Consider the following 16,610-nt stretch of genomic DNA (forward strand, 5'->3'; position numbering starts at 1 on the left):
GTAGTGCTTTTGCAGCGCTTTTACGATGTCGTCGTAAGACACTGCCGCTGGTGTGCTTGGCTGAATAAGGGCGCAGACAGTATCGTAGGTCTGCTCCCCGCACAGCGTCAGCAGGTTGGCCCTCTTCAAGGCTGGGTCTGTGATGTTGTTAGCTTCAAAGTAGAACTGAAGGCGTCCAACCCACGATGACCACGATGAGCCGTTGAACTCTGGTATCTGATTGGGAAACCCTCGCGTAGCCATGGCTTGTCAATAGCGTTGCGTAGCGCGGGTCGAATCCACTTTCTCGTCGCCACTGTCGTGTCCGGTCGCTGTGTTGAATGCAGCGAAAGACGCACACGGTACTTTAAGACTTCGTTTATTTAAAGCCGATGAGGGTGCGACCAGCGTCGACCGAGGCAGGAGCCGAACTGGCCGCCCGAAGAAAGGAGGGAGCGGAGAAGCGTCCACGGGAGGGAGTGGCTTCCCAAAACAGGAGGAGGATGCGGGGGCGCACCATGGGGGGGCATCTGGCGATAGCGTGCGACGAGGGGCAAGTGGTCGTTAGGAGGAGGATGCGAGTGGTCGTTAGGAGGAGGATGCGGACACACACAAAAGCAATAAGGGGACACAACAGTTTCGTAAGGAACTGCCGTTTTATTTCGTGTAATCAAAGTAAGCTGCAGGCTGCTTCAACTATGTTATGCTACTTTGGCACTGCTTCGTTTAGAATATTGCTTTCTTAATATGCGTCTGGCTGGGTGTCCTTCCTCTTGTTTCTTTCTTCATATTATAGAAAGCACATTGTGAATTATGGTTATATATATATATATATATATATTGTAGTGAATTACAATGAACGCGCCTGAACTATTATGAATGCGCCTCAGGTTGCCTCGATGGCAGACGAAGAAGTTGACGACGAAGTGTGCCGGCGCGCGGCTCCAGCTCTCTGGCTGTGTAGACTGACTGTGATTTTGCTGCCATCCGCTCAGCTGTTTGGTGAACTGTATTGCTGAGTTCACTAGTACGTGAACCCCCTTTCATTTGGTGGAGGTGCGGTCGTCTGACGCCCTGGACCTTCGCAGCCGTCTTCTCCCGCCGCTCACAATGCCTAAGGACTCCGTGCCCAGTCCTGCCCCACCCACCCCGACCGTTCTCTGCGCTGGAGCGCTGCGGCAGCGTGATCCCGCTTTCTTCAGTGGCACCGGCGACGATGACGTCGAGGATTGGCTGGCATCGTACGAACGGGTGAGCACACATAACAAGTGGGACGATGCACTGAAACTCAACAACGTCATCTTCTACCTTTCGGACGTTGCGAACCTATGGTTCAGAAACCACGAAGCCGATATCCCCACGTGGTCAGCCTTCAAGTCCAATTTAACTGATGTATTTGGCAGGCCTGCGGTGCGCAAGCTGCGCGCGGAACAACGCCTGCGAAGTCGGGCGCAGCTGCCTGGTGAAAATTTCACCAGCTACATAGAGGACGTTGTGAACCTGTGCACACGAGTCGATGCCTCTATGTCTGAGCGCGCCAAGATTGAGAACATTTTGAAAGGAATCGACGACGATGCGTTCCAGATGCTTCTGGCACGCAATCCCACCACAGTCGCTGACGTCATTACCCATTGTCAGAACTTTGACGAACTTCGGAAGCGACGCATCCTCACCCGTTCTCCGCTCTCGCAGCAAGAATCGCTTGCTTCCCTCACATCTGACACCGACCCGGCGCAACTGTCACCGCAGATAAAGCAGTTTGTTCGGGAGGAAGTCGCGCGTCAGCTCTCGTTGATGCCCTCCAGTCACGACGCTGCGACTCCTCTGGTGGCGCCATTGCAGGAGGTCATCCGCCATGAAGTTGCCGAGGCTATTCCTACTGCACATCCAGTCCCTTCGGTTGCTCCCTTAACCTACGCAGAGGCTCAGTATCCCCAACCATCTCCTATACCCGCCCGGATGACCTACGCAGAAGCAGCGGCGCGCTCCGTGCCCCTGACTGTTCCACCTCGTCAGCCCGTCCTGCGCCCGGCCCCGTCTCTACGACCAGCCCCGGTTTCTTCGCCGTCACCGCAGCGGCTTTACAACCCTTGGCGAACATCGGATAACCGTCCCATCTGTTACTCCTGTGGGTACCCGGGACATGTCGCCCGCCACTGTCGCCGTCGCATGGTGGCATCGCCAACCTTCTCAACCCCTGTGCATTCATCCCAGATGTTTTATTCGGCTTCTCCATCCTCGCCGCTAGACGCGCACGCCCCCGACCGTCGTGCTTACGAGACCCGACGTTCTCCATCACCGCGCCGCCGCTCACTGTCACCAATGCGCCGTCGCCCTCCCTCCGCTGAAGAGGGAAACTAAGATCCGCAGTTCCGGAGGCAAGAACTGCGCGCTGTTCGAAAAGCTCAAGGCCTCCGTTTTCCCCACGCAACGTTCTTCAGGTCATCGTCGACGGACTGCCGGTACATGCGCTTATCGACACTGGTGCCTCAGTATCAGTGATTCACGAAAAACTCTGCCGCCGCTTGCGCAAAGTCACGACGCCATTTACGGGTCTCTCGCTCCGCACCGCTAGTGAACAGTGCATTGCCCCTCTCGCCTCGTGCACAGCGCGAGTCATCATTGACGATATATTGTATCCAGTCGAATTGTTGGTGCTGTCCTCATGCTCACATGACATAATTCTCGGGTGGGACTTTCTGTCACACAACAACGCCGTCATCGATTGCGCCCGCGCTGAAGTTGAATTTTCTCCTTTGTTTGACGAGCTTACTACTGAAACCTCTGCCCCCTTGCCACTCAAGGTCACTATCGCTGAAGATGTTGAGGTAGCGCCGGGAGCATCTGCCCTTGTTTCTCTGTCGTGCCGTGCCGCGTCGGATGACACCGTTTTATTTACGCCGTCTGCTTCCTTTGTACGCCGGAAGAACCTGCCGCTACCTTCTGCTGTCCTCGATGTCCGGCGGGGTGTCACGAAGATGCTGCTCTACAATCCATCCCCGTGTGCCCTTACCCTGCTACCTGGTGAGTCCCCTGGCTGCATTCAACCTGTCTGCCTTCTCTCTGCCCTTAATGTCCACGAGGCAGCCAGCGGTCCCTCTCTAAACGCCATGCATTCCGAGCTCGCTACTGAACCTGAGCCTGACGAACTTTTCCGCGCCGCCATCGACGATACTCTTCCGTCCACCTACCGTCAGCAGCTTTCAGCCCTTCTCCACACTTTCCGCTTCGCCTTCGATGCAGCCCATCAGCCTTTAGGCCGTACATCAACCGTGGCTCATCGCATTGAGACCGGCTCCCACCCGCCTTTTCGGCAACGCCCCTATCGCGTGTCTGCGGCTGAGCGTCAAGTGATAAGTGAGCACGTTGAAGACATGCTGCACCGTGGCGTCATCCGTCCCTCTCACAGCCCTTGGTCTTCTCCGGTGGTGCTGGTCAAGAAGAAAGACGGTTCTATCAGATTTTGTGTCGATTACCGGCGACTGAACAAAATTACCCACAAAGACAATTATCCGCTTCCCCGCATCGATGACGCTCTTGACTGTCTCCAAGGCGCCGAGTACTTCTCCTCTCTTGACTTGCGTTCGGGCTACTGGCAGGTCCCGATGGCTGCCGCTGACCGTGAGAAGACCGCATTCGTTACCCCCGACGGCCTTTACGAGTTCACCGTTATGCCATTCGGCCTGTGCAACGCGCCAGCTACATTCGAAAGAATGATGGATAACGTCTTACGCAAGCTGAAGTGGCATACGTGCCTTTGTTACTTGGACGATATCGTTGTCTTTTCGGTAGATTTTTCCACTCACCTCACGCGTCTGCAGCAGGTTCTGACTTGCCTCACCGACGCTGGCCTACAGCTTAATCTGAAGAAGTGCCATTTCGGCGCCCGGCAGCTGACCATCTTGGGTCACATTGTATCTAAGGAAGGCGTTCTCCCCGACCCGGCCAAACTTCGCGCAGTTGCGGAGTTTCCCAAGCCGACAACAATGAAGCAGCTTCGGAGCTTTATCGGTCTGTGCTCCTATTTTCGGCGCTTCGTCCGCAATTTTGCGTCGATCATTGCGCCACTCACGAAACTGCTTGGAACCGACAACCACCTGTCCGCTTGGTCCCCCGAATGCGACGACGCGTTCACCACACTGCGCCGTCTTCTTACCTCGCCGCCCATCCTTCGCCACTACGATCCGAGAGCCCCTACCGAGGTGCATACTGATGCAAGTGGCGTCGGCCTCGGAGCTGTCCTGACTCAGCGGAAAGATGATTATGAGGAATACGTCGTGGCGTATGCGAGTCGGGTGCTCAGCAAGGCTGAATGCAACTATTCCGTTACGGAGAAGGAATGTTTAGCGATTGTTTGGGCACTCATGAAATTTCGACCCTATCTGTACGGCCGCCAGTTTGATGTCGTCACGGACCATCACGCGCTTTGCTGGTTGTCGTCTCTTAAAGACCCGGCCGGCCGCCTCGCCAGATGGGCTCTCCGCCTTCAGGAGTTCGACATCCGCGTTGTATATCGCTCTGGCCGCAGGCACATGGACGCCGACGCTCTATCTCGATCTCCTCTGCCCACCGCCGCTGCATGCTCATCCGTGCCAGAACCCGTCCTCTCGCCTCTTACCACCTCTGATATGCTTGCGGAACAGCGCAAAGACCCGTGGCTTGCGTCGATCATCGACGTCGTGACCAACGCTCACACTGCTGTGCCTTCGCGCACTCTCCGCCGCCAGGCACCCCATTTTGCCTTCCGTGATGGCCTGCTCTACCGCCGTAACTACAAGCAAGATGGTCGACGGTGGCTCCTCGCGATACCTCGCCATTTACGTTCTGAGATCTGTGCCTCGTTTCACGCTGACCCACAATGTGCCCACGCCGGTGTGTTGAAGACGTTTCAAAGAATATCTCAACGTTATTATTGGCGGGGCATGTACGGGTACATTCGTCAATACGTCCGCTCCTGCATCGCCTGTCAGCGACGCAAGTCTCCCGCGCCCCGTACGAGCGGCCCCTTGCAGCCATTGCCGTGCCCGGCTCGCCCATTCGATCGTGTTGGCGTCGACCTCTACGGCCCGCTCCCGTACACGTTATCTGGGAACCGCTGGATAATTGTTGGCGTCGACCACCTAACCCGGTATGCCGAGACCGCCGCACTACCCGCTGCGACTGCTCGTGACGTTGCCCGCTTCCTGCTGCACAATTTTGTTCTTCGCCATGGTGCGCCGCGCGAGTTGCTCAGTGATCGAGGCCGTGTCTTTCTTTCGGACGTGGTGGAAGCCCTCCTCAGGGAGTGTCGCATCATTCATCGGACCACCACTGCCTACCACCCTCAAACTAACGGGCTGACTGAGCGCTTTAATCGCACTCTCGGCGATATGCTCACCATGTACGTCTCGTCAGATCAGTCTAACTGGGACGCTGTCCTGCCTTTTGTGACGTACGCATACAATACCGCCACTCAGTCAACCACCGGATTTTCCCCTTTCTACCTGTTGTATGGCCGTGAGCCGTCCTCCACAATGGACACGGTTTTGCCGTACACTCCGGACGCCTCTGAATGCACGCCCCTTTCCGAACTCGCCAAGCACGCCGAGGAATGTCGCCAACTGGCCCGTTCTTTCACCTCGGACTCCCAAGGTCGCCGAAAGCATGAACACGATGCCCATCAAACTGCGCACGCTTTCTCTCCAGGTTCATTAGTTTGGCTTTGGGTCCCCTCCACTACACCAGGACAGTCTTCGAAATTTCGCCGAGAACATCATGGCCCTTACCGCGTCGTCGAATCAACGTCCCCTGTTAATTATATTGTAGAGCCGCTTACACCGTCTTCGGACTTGCGTCGTCGCGGCCGTGAGCTTGTCCATGTCAGTCGCCTCAAGACTTATTACGACCCGCTCCTCTTGCCATCACCATAGGTCGCCAGGATGGCTCCTCTTCCATCCCGGGGCCATTGTAGTGAATTACAATGAACGCGCCTGAACTATTATGAATGCGCCTCAGGTTGCCTCGATGGCAGACGAAGAAGTTGACGACGAAGTGTGCCGGCGCGCGGCTCCAGCTCTCTGGCTGTGTAGACTGACTGTGATTTTGCTGCCATCCGCTCAGCTGTTTGGTGAACTGTATTGCTGAGTTCACTAGTACGTGAACCCCCTTTCAATATATATATATATATATATATATATATATATATATCAAACCTAACGGTTCAGCATTTTCGAGTTCCCTCCTTCCATTCCAAGGGGGATAAGTTCGACGCACCCAGCGCCGAGGCAAGGCAAAAGATATGTTGAACTGACGTGCCAAACAACGACAGCTTTGGTACAGAGCTCAAAAACATGAACACAGTTAGTAAAATATAAGGCGAGAAATAACGGGAGTCACAGAAATTAAACTAACTAAGGTGGTCGTGAGGGATATATAGAAGACGGAGCTCACGCGCAAGGCGAAAGAGAGAGAGGGAAAAGAAAGGAATGGCCCAGTGAAACCAGCAATTCCGGCGACCTATCGGAGAAACGTCACCACGCCGAGCGGCACCCGTGGTGTGGGCGCAGCACCGCTCGATGCTTCTCCGCGGAGAGACCTTGGACTGGCGCCGCCGCCGCCGCAACCAGAGGAAAAGCCTGCTTCTTCTTTTTCCACCGTGTCGCCCTTCCCTCCCCGGCCTCCTCGGACAGCCCGATTTCTTGGCTGGCTTCCAGACGAAAACTTAGCCAATCCGAGAGCAGTGCAGCTTTTCGCGGTGAGTTGAACCGGAAGGAACTGTTCCCTTGGATTCTTCACCCCCTCCTGACAAATGTGAACGGCCGTTTTGCCAACCTTGCGCGGATCTTCCATCTCTCTCCCTCACTCCCTCTCTTGCGCTCACCCTACGTCTTTTTCTTTTCTCATTTTTTGGCTTACTTACGCCATTCCTTTTTCGAAATGCCGCCACTTGCCCTTTACGTATCCTGGCCGGATCCCTCTTCCTTCCCAGCTGCATTTCTTTCTCCTCTCCTTTCAACGTCGCCGCGCACAGCGCAGCAAACAGTTGCTTTGCTTCTGGGCCACACCATCCAACGCATGCGGGCGTGCCCGAACGCACAGACACACACACACAAATGCCGCCAAGCAGGAAAACAAGAAAGTCTTTCGCTGAAAGCATCCAATTTTGTGAGATTTTTGCGGGGCCTCCATACACTAAGGGTACGTGTCGTTTCGGCGCCGCTTTCAAACTTTCCTTATTTTTCTTGTCCCTATCTTTCAGGCGACAGATTGTTTTAGATGCGGGAAGCCAAGTGATGGATAAAACTGGCGGACATAAATCTAGCCAGGCATTTGTGCAAACGTTTGCCTTCCTTCCGCACACTTTTTTTTTCTCTTTCTTTCTCTTTTTTGCGTGCTTTCAGCTCCTGCTCGCTTGAGGCGAGCTCCAAGGGGAAATGGTTTGGTCGTTGCACTCGCCCGTAAAGCCATTGTCGTTCTCATCCTGCCTTGCTGCCTTTCCACTACGTGTTGGTGTAGGCGCCGGCAGTTCTGCAGACAGCGGTCCGTGGTGAACACTAAGTTGTAAAAACTAAAAGATGTACCACCTTTGCAACGCAATCATGAAAAACATTTCGCAGGAATGTATCGTTAAATCTCACCTTTTTGCACCCAAAATGTTTAAGCCAAATGGAATGCGTGAATAGCCTGCATCTATATATATATATATATATATATATATATATTGTATTCAGTAGGGGTTCCAATGGCCCAGTTTACTAGGTTACGTACAGTATTACGACAAACGCGACTGTTCTTTTAACGTTTATTTTGCCAACAGTTTCGGGAATCGTATTTCCTTCGTCAGGAAAGGCTTACAATGAATCGGTATATATATTTATGCGAAATTGAGAAACACTTCATTCATTTAAGCATTTATTAGGAGTAGATGTTTCCGACAGAGCCTGTCCTTTTTCAAAACACGCACACACACACACACACACACACACACACACACACACACACACACACACACACACACACACACACACACACACACACACACACACACACACACATATATATATATATATGTATGTATACACACACACCACATATTGCATCTGTGCATACTGCATGCACCTAGTCACAAACGGGTGCTTGCATAGTACGGGAAGTTATTAAGCGAGCGAACACTCAGAAAACTATGCGATTAGTACTTGCATTTTAATTACGTTAGACACAAGAAACTTTCTTTATTTGCGCATTGGTTCCGGTCACCATAGTTTGACCCTTCTTCTGTGCACTTGTTCTCCTAATGCAGTAAATTGTATATTGTCGGGTTTAACGTACCGAAGCGACACATGGCCTATGAAACACGCCGTTGCAGAGGGCCCCGGATAAATTTATGCCACCTGGGGTTCCTTATCGCCCACTGGTTTCGCACAGCACACGGGTGTTTTTGTATTGCGCCTGCATCGAAATGCGGCTACTGTGGCAGGGAACGAACTCGCGACCTTGGGATTAGCAGCCGAATGCCAAATTCACTGACCTACCGCGGTTGGTCCTAATTATTTCTCGCAGACTGGAAACTGCATGGAAAGCAAGCGTAGCGCTTGTACATACTACCAGGCTTCGTGTAGCCACTGTTTCCAACTTCGTAGTGCTCCTGGAAGCAAATATCTTCAGCTTTGTGAGGTTTTGGGGCGATGCCTTCGTTAAAATCAAGCAGATGCAAAGTTTAAACTCTAAAAATGGACTATTAGGGCTGCCAAGGAAATGTAGCTGCTTGCAACAATGCCATATCCCGATACCGGCTCATGATAAGTCATATATCCTTATGTTCCACTGAACTCGACACAACGCAACCGGTTCCTAACACATTGATGCCCACCATGAAGCTAACACTCTCTATGCGTGTGTGTAGCGAAGACAGATCATGCAAGCAGTGAGTTCAGGTGTCGGGTTCGCTAACTGCAGTCAGTACAAGTAGGTGTCCTCACAGCTTAGAAATTAACGACGTAGACTGAAAAGCACTGACCTAAGTGGAACTTTGGGCGAGTTGGTAAGGCATGATTTTGAGGGGGGCTTAGCGCTAGAGAAACTAGGAGAAGGGAGACACACAGGACAAGCGCTAACTTGCAAATGAAAGAAAATAAGCGAAATGTTGTGCCCGAGGAATAAAAACGCGCATGCCCAGATATCCACTGATTTGAGGAGCCGGCTAGACATCAAGGTAGACTAAGGTAATCTGGGCGGAAAGAAAACGATCAAAGGAGGTTAATAAAAATCAGGAAGCACCTCCCCCAACTTCAGACAGCAACACAAAGCAAAATACTCAGCATTTAGCAACGTAAAATGGTAAAATGCCAAATTGAGAAACGCTTCATTTAGGTAAACATTTATTGCGAGTCGACGTTTCGGACCAAGCCTGTCCTTGAAAAAGGACAGGCTCCTTATGGGTATGTATATGTGTATATATATATATATATATATATATATATATATATATATATATATATATATATATATATATTGCGACGAAAAACTTTCTCGACAGCTGTCTCTAAGTTAAGTAAAAAAGAGGGTCATCGCTTCGTATCTAAACATTTATTAGAACGACGTTTCGGCCAGAAGCTGGTCTCCATTAGAACTGAGGACCTGAAGGCCAGCTTCTGGCCGAAACGTCGACTTAACAAATGTCTCGATATGAAGCGATGTTCCTCCCTTTAATTAACATATATACATGTATATATATAAAGAAGAACTTTTGTCGGCGTACGCCTAGCGAGCACTCCACTAAGTTCGCAGCTCCACCATTCGTCTTGTTCAACGGTAAATGGCATTCAACTTTGTATACAATGATTTTATCTTCTTTGCACTAAAATATCCGCATCTTCCATCAAATATTACAGTTGGTTTCTGTTCTATAACGCAAACATATCAAATTGACGTACTTTACCTCCCGTGTGTTAAATGTGCTTATAACTTTCCCGACGTGAAGATTCTCAGCAGATAGACATTAGCTAGCACAGTGTGTCGGATTGGGTCCAACGGATAACACTTCACACAATCAGCTATCGAGGGGTTTGAGCATACCGTTTCACTGATGCATTTTGGCGAATTTCTTTTCTTCGTGAGAAAGTTTGATCTCCCACTTATCATGACTGTGTCATGCGAGCCACATTTTTTTATTATTTTTTCTAGTATTCTATACTTTCTCTTCCGAGTCATTCCGAAATTTATGCCGCCACTTTGCGGTGTCGAGCGTTGTATCACGTGACGGCCCGTATATTCATGATATTGTTCACAGCGCAACAAGAACGGAAAAAACGAAAGACTAACACAAACAAGCACTGACTATCAAGTAGTTTTTATTGAAGAACAGAAGAAGTATATATAGAAACACTTATCAAGCACACAGACGTTACCAACTCGCCCAAATTTCTGCCTTGCGGCCCGTATATCAGGGAAAAGCGCTGAAAGGCTAGCGCCGGACTGCTCTCAAATATCAGGGAAAAATCTTAATGCCGCACACTTCTTATAGTTCCTCTACCATGACCAGCAGAAGTGGTCTCAAGTTTGCAAGGTGCATTCACTGTTCGTGCAGTCGCAAGAAGTTTTCATCCCAGTAAAAGCACATTGGAGTTTTAAAGTAACGTTACTGCATCCGAAACGGTTATTTAACGGCTATGCCCCCGCCAACGCATCGTTTAGCGTCGCTCACACACGTACGCAGACAAAAAACATAAATAAATGAATAAAATGCTGAAGTCACGTCAATTCCTTTTTCGATGTACAGTGGATGCATGATACGATATTGATATATTATCTAGGCCACGAAAACTAAAGGATCATAAACTAGTTCCCCTCTTCAATGGTTCTAGTACATGAAAACGCAAAGATCACACAACAAGCTTGTGCACCGTGGTGAAGAGCATTGTCGTACTGGCTATCTCCTTTCCCGCTCGCATTGCCCCCCCCCCCCCCCCTCTGAGGACATTTTTTATATTTTATTTTAATGTCAGAAAGAAATCCTCTCTAACTGTACGCTGGCGCCAGGTCCGTTCTCGACGGTCTTCCCGCCCAGAGCCGAGACCTAGAAATTGTATCGTGCTTAAAAACAATAAAGAAGGCCCTGAGTTGGAGAATAGAAATCTCGTTGCAGCAGGGGAAGAACAAACGATAGAGGGCAGGAACTGAAAGTATTAATGCAGGTTTCGCGTGACGCTGCGCCGATGAGGTCCTGGCGCATCGCTGAGGATAGGAAGCAATCAACTGCGCACACTGCAGACCGCAGTCTTTCTTCTTTTCTTGTATTTTGCGGGTAGTCTGTCCGAGGCATCTGCTCATATCCGTGCTTGTTTTTTGCTCTCGCTATTACGTGCAGGAAATGAGGACTAACGATACCCGGATTGGTGCGCCAGCTGCGCCTAATTGCTTCGCTGTCTATAGTCTGTGCGCTTCGCGTGCGCTTAGTTATCGTCGACGCTGAGGCCTTTGTGGCTTCGTTTTTTCTTATTCACTTATTTTTTTCATGGTGGTAACTTCTTCTTTGGTTTGTGAACCGAATGCAGAGGCATCAGCTGGTAACAAGCGTGTAATTTAATATGCAGCAAAGATCAGCGGCCAAGGTTGAGTGAAACGAAGGCAGGTGGTTCGAAAAACGAGTAGTCTCCGCATCAGTTTCTCTGCTTACTTGTCTTTCCACTGGAAAGCCTGCATTGCATAGGATATTCCGAGGCATTCCTCATTACTACTGGCACCAATTTGCCGCTTCTGGGGGTACTGACAACGCTTGTGTTATTCCCATAGCGGGGTTCGTTTCCTATCCATTGTTCATGCGTGCATCCTTGCCTTCCTCCTCTTCCGACTCTATGCACCAGATGTAGGACACGTCATCTCCTTCGATTCGCGGCGAAGATTTTGGTTTGCTTTCCCTCTCGTCATTGGTAGCGTTTGCACTTACTGTAAGCCAAGTTCCTGCGGAGGCAACAACGCTAGTGACAGTGTGCATGCACCCAGTCTACCCCCCCCCCCCCCCCCTTCCGTCACGGCGCCGAGGAAGCTGGGGCGCTGTTCCCCAATAGCCGGCGTCATCTAACCGCGGCCGCAACAGCGCGAACCTTACACCGAACGCTCCTATCGCTTTCACCACTGCGGCATCAGTAGCAGCAGAGACGACGAGCTCCTTCTTGACGATAATAGCCGAACCCACTCTCTGCGCGCGACCGGCAGAGAAAAGCTTGGCGCTGCTTCGCAACCCATTCGGAATCATCCCGGCCGCGAGACCCTTTTATCCCAATTGCCTGGCTGTGTCTTCCTCGTGGGGCCCGTCTTTTTACTCCCTTTCCGGGGATATTTACCGTTGCCGAGTGGTATGCGTGCGCTAAATAGGCCGGCAGATGTGCGTCTCCCCGCGCCTTCTGCGGGAGTAGGGAGCAAGAGAGGTAACGAATAGGAAGCACCGCGTTGGGAAAGCGAGCTGGAGAGAAGCGGGAAAGCGGGAGGAGTTGGTGCGGCCGGGCAAGAATGGGGAACATCTTGCGAAGGCAGTCACGCCGCAGCGGGCGAGGGTCTAAGAACAGCGCCACGTGTTTCGCCCACCTACACCAAGCACAAGACAAGCCTATTGGCAAGAAGGGGATGTGGGAAAAGGGGGAGGGGTCTAAAGCGGCAGGCCTTAGGGCAAGAAAAAGCGAAGAGCAGTGGAAGTGCAGACGGTTCAGATGTCCGAGATGACGGGAAAACAAAAAGAGGGATAAAAAGGAAAGTATTGAAACAGCAGCGCGGACAGTGAACAAAGGAAAGAAAAGAAGCTCCGCAGTGACGGGAGAGGAAGGAGGTAGGTTCGGGCGCAGCTTCTGGTGGCGAAGAAGGCCGACTTATCTGCAGTCCGCTGGCCTAGCACGTCCCGGTGGGACTGACGCCGGCCATGGCTGCGCCTGCTTGATAGTGGCACCTCTTTCTGGTCGCCCAACGTCCTTTTGTAGTACGTGTGTATATAGTTATTCGCAACCCCCCAGCGCACAGCCCTTTGCTTGGCGCTCCTTTTTTTCTTCTCTCATAATTTTCTCTCGGGGTGCTCCTGTGGCTTTCCTTTGTTCTCTCACACCCTCTTTCTGTGCTTGCTGGAAGGAGGTGGCGAGGTATCGAAGAAGTGGAATCAATACGCGGAAGAGTTGTTTCATCCTTTTCCTTTCTTGCCTCCTTCACGCTCCGCTGCTTGGTCGAGCCGCGGACGCCAGAGGCCACAGCGGCTCCTCCCTATCCGGAGCCGGCTTTCTGCTCCCGTTTCGCCTTCGGATACGTCGCTTTTCTTCCTCCTTTCACCCTCCGGGCAGTGGTGGCGCCGCCACCGCCGCTCCTCGGGACCTCTCTCCACGCGCTGTACCAGCGAAGCGGTCGCCGGAATTGCCTTCTATAGAGGCATGCCCGGCGGCAAGTTTGTTCTTTCCCCTATGGTCGCTGCTCCTGCTGCGCTGCCGGAGCTGGCCGCCGGGCTTCGTTGGCGTTTTGAGGCCGGCCTTTGTCGAGGGCGCGAGGGCCACTTTTCGCGGAGCACACGTATTTTTGTTTCTTCTTTGTGCTAACGGTACTTTCCCCTGCCTGCTCTATATTCTGCGCCACTGTTGCCTCAGTGCGGTCAGCTGTGCTGCTGCTGTTGTTCATGGCGTGACCATGTCGGCGGCGGTTTCTGTCGAAGCCATCGGGCGGCACTGTGTTTGAGCGCTGGTCTTTGAGCGGGTGTTTGCGGCTCCCCGCAGGCTGTAGGCGTCAGCGAAGCAACGTAAAGAATAAGTGGGTGCCGAAAATTAGGAAGCACGCTAGACCAGAGCAGTAAAGGAAGATAGAGGCACCGAGCAAAATGCCAGGGGCAAGAGCTCAGCCAGCAACTAACACACGTAGCGCTAAGTGCGTTTGTTCTTCGGGTGGTAGCTGCATGCGGCCAGCGGTAGAGATAAGCTGACTTCAAGAAAACCTAATCGAAAAAGCTCCATAGTGTTATCCCTTGCCCATTTTGGTACCGATGCTCTCCGCTGATTACGAAACGTGCTAGTAAGTTGCTCTTTCACTTGAAGATACGCTGTAACATGTCACTGCTCAGTGCTGATTATGAGCATGCAGTTCGACAGAAGTGCAGACTTCCGCAATCCATTCGATGGACGCCGATAATGCCATGATGACTTTACGTGCTCAGCGATTATCTGTACTGTCCCTTCATTCGCCACCGGAGCGCTTTGTGTGTGTTTTCTTCCCTTCACAGCCCACGTCGCAGACACAGTAGGTCGGCGCGCCACTTGTCAACATTGCGGAGAAACTATACTCTGCGAAGAGCGGCGGCCATGGAGGCCAGAACGTTCTGAGGGCCTGTGATTATGTCGCGACTCCATCTATTGGACACGCTACGAAACTCCACCCTGACGAAGCATTAATTCGTGCTCTTATCAGCAATTTTGTCTTCCTTCATGTTATTAGCATTTGGCTCTCCTGTTCAATTTAGTCCATGGTTAAGTGTTTGATATCGGTAAATGATAATATTGCGCGAATAAGACAGGGCAGGAGACATTGAAACGAAAATGGCACCACAGGCGCAGTTTTATGTCCGTGTGTACAATTTTATGTCTGGTTTGGGCGTTTGCCCGTTAGGTGCCGGGTTCATGCCGCGCGTCGATGCGGTCCTAAATTCAGCAAGGTTTCCAAGCGCATTACTCACTCAGAAAACTACATCGCTTTTTTTTTTTTTTTTGTAAGCGCGTTCACATTTCTCGTGTCACATCAGGGCTCTTTCTGAGCTTTCCAGCAATGACCTTTGAATTCATAGTACATTCTGTATTATCTGTCAAGCTGTTGAAGCTCCGATTCCATTCTGGGGAACATACGCCTTGTGTGCTGCACTGTCTCATCTCGTGTTCAAGAACCTTACGAGGTCAAAATTATTCCGGAGCCCTCGACAGCGTCGACCGTCTTTTATTTATTTTGTTGCGGTCCGGTTCAGGTGTTCATCGTGAGCAGACTTGGACCCCCTGTTGGAGGCCAGCCCTGCTGAGGGCGTCCTCACCCACACCTCATGAGGGCTTCACTCGGTGAGGTTAGGGTGAGGTAGGATTAGCGCGCAAAACGTTGTGAGGGTGAGAGAGCGGAGAGGTGCTGAGGTTATGATGAGGAATCTATGCGTAATCTATGCACGGGTTGAGGGTGAGGATGTGTAATGAAGTTCATGTCTATCCTGGTTAAGTTCCTCGTCCAGGACGCAGCCGATTCCAGAACATGCGAGGACGCAAGAACGACGAATATATCAAAACAACTACACAAGAAGTGTAGTTTAATGGTAGGGGTACAAACGCCCCCTTTGGACGACCGATCTGTGCGACCCACCACGTGACGACCCTCCTTATGCCGCAGGATGCTTACCAAAGGCTCTTCCACACCTCTACCCACAACCTTGCCTACGCCGCACCCGCACGGGCGCCATGATGCGGCCATTGCTACACAGGCGGACGGCGGTGGCTCCGTGTTGGTGACTGTTTCAAAGAACAGGGGGCTTGTGAGCCTGGTTTCTAAACCCGAGGCTCCTCTCTGATTCGCGGCTCTTAAGATGGCCGGGGCTTTCTCTCTTGTTCCTTCACCAAGAGTGCAAGGGCTGTCTTCGTGTTCCTATGCTTTCACCCTACCATTTTTCGTTATTCAAGGAGAGGGCAGAGGTGCTGTGCACATAGATTGAGCTCGATCGCTTTGCACAATTCATGATTAAGGGCGCATTCCACAAGATGAAAATGTTCTTCGCCGTTAAACTTAATAACTGCATTATCCGCTTCGCGTTACCGCGCCTGAAAATGGAATTTGGTAGAAATTCTTACCGCATATGTTAAAAAAAGAACCTACGTACCTCTAAGTGGCTGGCCAATTTGTCATTAAGAGTTCCTAGGAAGTTATATGTTTTATTGAGGAAGAGACCTAGCTCCTCTCGGCCTTTTCGATCACCGCCAAAGATTTGCTTTACTCCACCCCTCAAGAAGAATTGCCTCTGGCGTTCAAGAGCACATTGAAGACGACGCGTTTTTCTGCCTTTTTCAGAAAAACGCCATGTTCGGGTTGGTGGGTTTCTTGAGTTACTAACCTTTACCTTCGTTCTTCCTTCCCCACTTCAGCCCCGCCGCGGTGGCTCAATGGTTACGGCGCTTGGCTGCTGACCCGAAAGATGCGGGATCGATCCCGGCCGCGGCGGCCGAATTTTGATGAAGGTGAAATTCTAGAGGCCCGTGTACTGTGCGATTTCAGTGCACGTTAAAGAACCCCAGGCGGTCGAAATTTACGGAGTCCTTCACTATGGCGTCCCTCATAGGCTGAGTTGCTTCGGGACGTTAAGCCCCCATAAACCAATAAACCAAACCTTCCCCACTTCTGAAGAGGACATAGTCGTCCAGAGAAATCGAATGCGTGTTGGGTCCTGCATTTCCGTTATTCACAGTGACCTGTTTCTGGCGTGTAAGAATTAGCATCTCTCCCTCCTCTTAAAAGCATTCCCAGCTGTTGTTAAGGCTTTCAGGTATGCCGCCTTTTCCTTCTATGTCGTACCCGTGAATCTTCCCAGACCGGGTTTCTGATGCTCAAGTCCTTTCTGTCACGCCCTCACCCCCCTCGAAGAGACCAATAAATTTGCTGAAAACGCTCTA

The 16,610-nt window shown here is 51.4% G+C and overlaps 2 protein-coding genes across 6 annotated transcripts in view; both read left to right on the plus strand.

Annotated features, from left to right (window-relative positions):
- LOC149371757 (gamma-aminobutyric acid receptor subunit beta-like) overlaps positions 1-16,610 on the plus strand; it is a 234,422-nt gene that overhangs the window by 110,235 nt on the left and 107,577 nt on the right. The gene's annotated exons all lie outside the window — the stretch shown is intronic.
- On the plus strand, positions 1,090-15,517 carry LOC149371758 (uncharacterized). The gene is made up of 2 exons (XM_089567980.1): positions 1,090-1,907; positions 15,340-15,517. The coding sequence occupies exons 1-2, from the start codon at positions 1,090-1,092 to the stop codon at positions 15,515-15,517; spliced, it is 996 nt and encodes a 331-aa protein (XP_089424106.1).

Source organism: Amblyomma mixtum, chromosome 1 (assembly GCF_055824585.1).
Source record: "Amblyomma mixtum isolate Tamu chromosome 1, ASM5582458v1, whole genome shotgun sequence".
NCBI lineage: Eukaryota > Metazoa > Arthropoda > Arachnida > Ixodida > Ixodidae > Amblyomma > Amblyomma mixtum.

Bases quoted from the DNA above. Each gene is read 5' to 3' on its own strand.
- LOC149371758 (XM_089567980.1), top strand. From the start codon at position 1,090: ATGCCTAAGGACTCCGTGCCCAGTCCTGCCCCACCCACCCCGACCGTT. The intron at 1,908-15,339 runs GTATCCCCAACC...CTTATGCCGCAG, and splicing joins TTAACCTACGCAGAGGCTCA to GATGCTTACCAAAGGCTCTT.